At 44.4% G+C, this 6,385-nt stretch overlaps 1 protein-coding gene across 1 annotated transcript in view; it reads left to right on the top strand.

Annotated features, from left to right (window-relative positions):
* Positions 1 to 833: 833 nt before the first annotated feature.
* Positions 834 to 6,385, top strand: part of CAMTA1 (calmodulin binding transcription activator 1) — a 943,590-nt gene continuing 938,038 nt past the window's right edge. Inside the window, exons 1-2 of the mRNA XM_065935842.1 lie at positions 834 to 953; positions 5,323 to 5,392. Coding sequence (XP_065791914.1) covers positions 870 to 953; positions 5,323 to 5,392 — 154 coding nt within the window. The 5' untranslated portion in view covers positions 834 to 869. The remainder of the gene's footprint in view (positions 954 to 5,322; positions 5,393 to 6,385) is intronic.

The following is a 6,385-nucleotide window of genomic DNA, read 5'->3' as shown; positions in this document are numbered from 1 at the left end:
TTAGCTGGGAGGATTTTTCTGGAGGCCTCTGGAGCCTGGTCTCTGACAGGCCCTGTGTTACCCTCTGTTAAGCAGGCCTGTGCTATCACCACAAATGGTAGCCTTGATTTTGTTGGTGTCCGTGAACATGGCAGAATATTTTCACCCCTTTATTCTTCTTAGTGGGTCAGAAGGAACTTTTATTGCTTGATTGTTCATGGAGCAGAGGATGGGTGGCAACCTGGGGTGGCCTTTGAAGAGGGAGACTGAGATTCTTGAAAAGACTGATGGTCTTTATTCAGTGAACCCTACAATCACCAGGGCAAGAGACGGGATCACTCTTTTTCCTTTCCATGAACTTCTGGGAATGTTGTTCATCCATGAATTCAACAAATATTTGAACTTCTATTATGTGCCAGGCAGTAAGTACTGGAAAAGCCAGAGATCCCTTCAAGGATGCCCTAGATACAGTCTTATTTTGAATATGATAGAAAAATATTTATCAAGATAGAAAAACTACTAGATTGGGGTTTAGATGCTGAATGACTTTAGGGATTAAAGGTGGAGGTGATAGGTTCAGAATGCATTTTTGAGAGGACTGACTCTTCTGTAATTAAAAAAATAATTACAAATGGCATTGTGGTAGAGTCTGCGAGCTGATCACAAAACCAGTCTCCTCTTCCTGGGCAGGTAGCCAGACCTCTTCTCCCAGCCTCCCTTACAGTCAGGCGTGGCTTAGTGGCCGTATTCTAGCCAATGGCATGAGAGCCAAGAAGCGGGCCACTTCCAGGCCTGGCCCCAGGGCCCTCCCTCCGCAGGATTTCCGTGCCCTTTCCTCTCTGCTGACTGCTGCAGAAGAGCCCAGTGAACTAGGAAGGCTCGTGCCTAGGATGGAAGGAGATCTGGGGCCAGAGCCATGGCTGGGGGGAGAGCTGCCTTCTGACCTACTGTTGTGGACTCTACACGAGCAAGAAGTAAATATTTATGGTATTTGAGCCATGATACAGTTCGTTCTAAGAGTTAGCCTGCCTAACAATGCTAGGCAAAACTGGTGAGTCTAGTAAAGGTGCTGAGAATTTTGGACTCTGCCTTCATTTTGATTATTTATATGTCACGCCATATGTAATGATCGGTAAATTTCAAGAATCAGTTTTAAAACACCATGGCAAATATCTTGACGTGTCACTTTTAATTGATACAACTGGTTTATTGCATTCAGTGTGGCCTTTCTGTGGGTCCTCAGTTGGCTTTAAAGAGACTCTGTAGAGTCTTAAACATTGCCAGTGCTTATTTCAAAGAACTGTAAATACAGTTTTCATCATGCCGCTTCTCTGTCCAAAAGCCACTTATCATTTCTTGTTATATAGCATTTTGTTTCATTTATTCCATCATCCAGAACCATATATAGTGTGTGTGTTTGTGTATATATATGTAAATATATAAAATAAATGTAGCTATGTGTAACACACTGACCTAGGTTCTCTGAAGGGAGACAAAAATGATAAAGCATATTCCATGCCCCTGAAGAGTTTGTGCTGGAAACACAGATAGTTACTGGTTTTCCACAGTTATCGATTCACTTCAGCCTTTAATAAATCATGTATTATTTCATTATTTTTTTTTCTTTTTACCATTGTCTCCAGTTAAATGTACTTTTTGAAGGCAGGGAGTGTGTTTTCAGGAGCTCCTCTGTCCTCTCTTGGGTGCTCCTGGCAGACTCTGGACCCTGAACTCAACTGAGTGACCATCCCTGTAGTTTGCTTTGGTTCTGGTGCATGACTTTCCTGATACAGTTTTGTATTAGAGTTTGTGTCCACAGACGAGAGTCCTTTTGCAGGCGTTAAGAATTGATGGGATTGTGCCATCTGAAGTGTTGGGACTGGAAGGATCTTTATTAGATTATTTCCTGATCTTTCCGATCATCTAGTTCCTGATAGCCCAGGTGTGGCCATGAGTCATGGGGCCTTCCTAGAGGCACAGTGTCAGGCACACTCAGACCCGTGAGTCAGAACCCGAGAGATCCTCAGATGACCCACATGTGCATTGCAGTGGAGATGCCCTGCTCAAGGTCACCCTCCCACTTCTCTCTGGAGAAAACTCACATAGCTGTTGATCTTAGTGGTTCCCATCCCTGGATACATCTTGGGATCACTTGGAAACCTTTAAAAATTACTGCTGCCTGGGTTCCATCCCTGTGCATTACATGGTCAGAATTGCAGCCTGGGCACCAGAACTTTAAAAATCTTTCTCCATGACTGAATTGCAGCCATGCTGAGAGCCACTCAGTCTAGTAAGTGCGCAAGTCAGGGTTTCCTGATGCTCTAATCGGGTAGTTCCCTCGACCCACAGGTGGATATGCTTTCAGAGCAGAGCTTTCCCTACCTGGTTCCTTGTCGTGGTGCGTCCCTTACACGGCTCTTCATTGTGGCGCTTCCCCTACCTGGTTCCTCGTCGTGGTGCATCCCTTACCCGGTTCCTCCTCATATTGCGTCCCATACCCGGTTCCTCGTCGTTCTGCATCACCCCATTTTATTCCTTCACAGTGCTTATCCCACTCTCCACCTGCCTCTCCCATTGGCAGATACTCCATGGGACAGATCTTGATTCCTCTTGTTCACTGCTGGGTCCCAGCTCCCAGGACGGTGTCTGGTGCGTGTGAGGTGCTCCCTTAGTAGGTGTGGGGCTCCTGGAAGGAGATAAAGAGGAGTGCATCTGGAGAGAAGCACAGCTTGTTCAGGTGGCACCAGTCTGGCCGCTCACCTGTGTCAGAGGTTGGGGTGGGAGAGGCTCCCGAGGAACAGGGGGCAGGGGTGTGTGCGTGACTGATCAGACTTCAGAGCCAGCCTGCGGGGGCAGCACCAGGGCAGCACGGAGACCGGAGCCCAGGGCTGGCGTTGTTTCCCCACCCCCTTTGTCCTGTGCACGGGGAGCTTGACTGTCTCCCCCAGGCCCGTCTGGGGGGTGGTGGTCCTGGGCTCAGAACTACAGACCCACAGACCCTCCTCCCTCCCTTCCAGAGCTAGGTCTAGAAATAGACCTCAGGGGTCTCGTGACAGGACCTAGCTCAGATCTGGCCCTTGGGTGCTTACTGCAAGGCAGCCATTGCTTATGTGAGTTAGCTTGTTTTGCCTTGTTTGCTTTGAGAACATTGTGTTTCTGAGGTTAGGATGACATTCAGTTTCACTCTCAGGTTGAGTAAGTTTCTTTCCTGGTCAAATTAACTATTAAGACTTCGTTTGTTGTGGTAGCACTGTTGAGAAATCATGGTTGGTTGCTCTTGATATTTCTGTTCCGTATGTTGTTTGTTGTTTTTAGTGTTCATTTCTTTCAATTTGTTATTCAGTATATCTTACCACACATTTACCTGTCATCAGACTCTGAAGTCAGGTGTAAAAGTTCTTATGAAGCTATTCATTAATGTGTTCCTCTGTCCATTAGTGGTTTTGAAAACTTTTGTGAGATGTCATGATTGGTGGTAAACCTGAGCTGTCTTTTTTTCCCCCTTGATAATAGAAAGTCAGAAAACGTTAAGCCTTGAATGTAAAACTTTTTTTTTAACATGGTAAAATTTCCAGTTTCCATTTGGAAACCACATTAAGATGAGATGTTGTGTTACTGTGATGAGAAGGCTGCTGCTGGTGACGCCCACGGATGTTGCGGGAAGCCTAGAATTCCACACTGGGGGGTCAGGGGAGAGACTAATGTTGAATTTTTCAAAGGAACGTGAATTCTGAAGTTAGTCCATGGTTCATAGGGACAGCAATCCTCAGGCCTAGATTGCTGATCAGTAGCTATCATTATTGATTAAATCAGGCAGAAGGAAGACAGTAAAAGTCCTGGAACAAGAATTTTCCAGAAACAAGAAATAAATAATTGGGAACTGATGGTTATCCAGATAGCTAGGGGTTACAGTGTGGAGAAAGACTTGTTCTGTGCTGAAGCACTTGCTCACTGTCGATGGGGAGGAAAATTGGAAATTCACAGACGTAAGTTTAGTCAGATTTCAACCCTCATCGTGGCACAAAAAATCCAGGCAGTTATGAGTTTATTCTCAGAAAATGCTTGCATTTTTGTAGATTATACTTACGAACCATAGTAACAATAGTGTTTTATATTTGAGTGGTACTTTTGAATCTAAAGCACTACCATATGCATTACCCCATCCATTTCTTCCAGCGACCCTCAGTTGGGGGATAGAGTTATCTTCTGTACTCTTTTTTTTGATGAAGTAACATAGAGGTTAAATTACTTTCCTAGGGACAGCTAGTAAGTGAGAGAACTGAGCTTTTTCTATTTTGAACATAAAATGTTGAGGGTGGTTGTTGAACTAGCTTTGGTTTTCTAGGTATATAAATCTGTGGTTTATAGTGCTGGAGGAATAGTCTAGAAATTTATTTAATACTGCAGCTGAACAAAAAAGGACCCCAAATAATTGGCTGGCAAGACTGAAAGAAATCCCCCACCCCTTTTTTTAAGTTACTATGGGGTAGGTTTTTATTTGAAAGCTTTAATTTTATCTACCTGCGGCAGCCTGAGGGCAGAGACCTGGCCCTCTAGCTTCTTCCTGACTCATCCCCCCGCCGTGCTGCTGGTGGGCATGCATAGATCCATCCTTTCGACTGGGTTGGGTTTGGGTTACTATTGGGAAGTGGTAATAATGTTGAATGTTGACTGAGCTGCAGAATGAAATGGCATTGGTTCTTCGTATCAGTTTCCTTACTTATAGCACATATGTTTGCTCCCTCTTAAAAGACTATGCAGGTAATATAGGTTCCAGTATGTGTCTTTTTCCACATACATGTGTTTTATATTTTGAAACACTCTTAAGCTGACAGAAAAATCACAGATATAGTGCGCAAAGGACACCTTTTCCCTCTTGAACTGTGTGAGAGTAAGCTGCTGGTATGTTCTGTCAGCGTCAGATCTTTTATTACGTGTTTCCTACAAGCAAGAACATTTTCTTCCATCACCACAATACAGGAATCTAAATCAGGAATGAACATCCAGGCGTCTGAACTGTCGAATCCTCTGAGCTCTGCCCGTGGTGCTGGTTGACCCGGTGCTGACCTGGTAGAGCGAGGCCCGGTGGGACCCTAGGTTGCACTTCATTGTCTCCCCAGCCTCCTTGAATCCAGAAGGGTTCTCAGTCCTCTTTGACTTTCATGACCTTGCCGCTCTTAGTTTCCAGGACAGTCATTTTGTGGAATGCTCCTCAATTTGGATTTGTCCGATATTTCCTCATGATTAGATTCAGGTTTTGCATACTTGGCAGGAATATCACAGAAGAGCCAGTGTTTATCTTTTTCAAAGATTAGTTTTACATTTTATTTTCTGTTTCCTTAGAGCGTTTCCCAAAGTGTATTCTGCGGAACTAGCACCTACTGTGTTCTCAACACCGTGCCACCTCTAGAAGGTAGGATTCGCAAGCTTTTGACTTACAGGAAGGGGTGGGCGTGGCAGCGAGAGTGGCCCCATCACTAGTGCAGGAAGGCCTGGGGTCAGCAGTGAGAAGACCTGGGTTCTGCCTTAAACTTGCTGTGTGATCTTCGATGAGTTACTTAATCCTTCTGAGGGCAGCAAAACAAAACTCCCCTCGCAGTTTCTGTGAGGATTAAAAAAGGAAGAGAGTTTAATCACGTGGGAAACTCAGAGCATTCTGCAAATGCTAGCTATCCTAAAATACCACAATTTGGGAATTCTAGTGTCAAATTCCATAGAGTTGGAGCCTGTGGTATTGTAGAAAAACCAGAGGTCATGTCTGAATCCCATGTGAGCCACTTACTAGCTGTAGATCTTGGGCAAATTAATCTGAACCTCAGGTTCTTCATCTGTAAAATGGGGGTAATTATGCCCAGGTGGGTTATTGCGAGGATTCATCGAGAGAGTCTAATGTAAAATCCTTTCTGGATGCCTGATATAGAGTCTCACAAATGTCTGCTCCCTCATAAACAGTAGAAAATAAATGTACTTGATCACGTGCGGCTCAAATGGAAATTGAATGGAATGAAGCAGGAGAGGATGCCCCAAACCCAAATTGATGGCAGTTGGTCTCAAGGCTACTGGACCTCCCCCACTTTATCTGCCCCCGCCTACATGTTCTTAGGTTGAAAATGTAAATTCAGTTAGAGGAGTTTATTAAACCTGAGTCTGAGCTGACCTGAACCCGGGTCAGAGGTTTGGTAGTGTGATTGGCAGGGAGAGGGTGTCTGGGCCACCTGAAAATGGAAAGGGTAAAATTGGATGATCACACCCACTCTAAGAAGAGGAAAGGGGTTGTGAAATAGCAAAATGAGTTACATATTTCTGTTAAAAAAATTTTTTTTTTTTTAGCCTTTAAAACATCCTTTGGATAATGACAACTGGTTTTAATTCATTTTGGAGAATTTCTCTGGAAGGAATAAGAGGA

The sequence above is a fragment of the Muntiacus reevesi genome, chromosome 5 (assembly GCF_963930625.1).
Source record: "Muntiacus reevesi chromosome 5, mMunRee1.1, whole genome shotgun sequence".
In the NCBI taxonomy this organism is placed as follows: Eukaryota; Metazoa; Chordata; class Mammalia; order Artiodactyla; family Cervidae; genus Muntiacus; species Muntiacus reevesi.
Note: the sequence above shows the minus strand (reverse complement) of the source record. Positions and strands in the feature narration are given on the sequence as shown.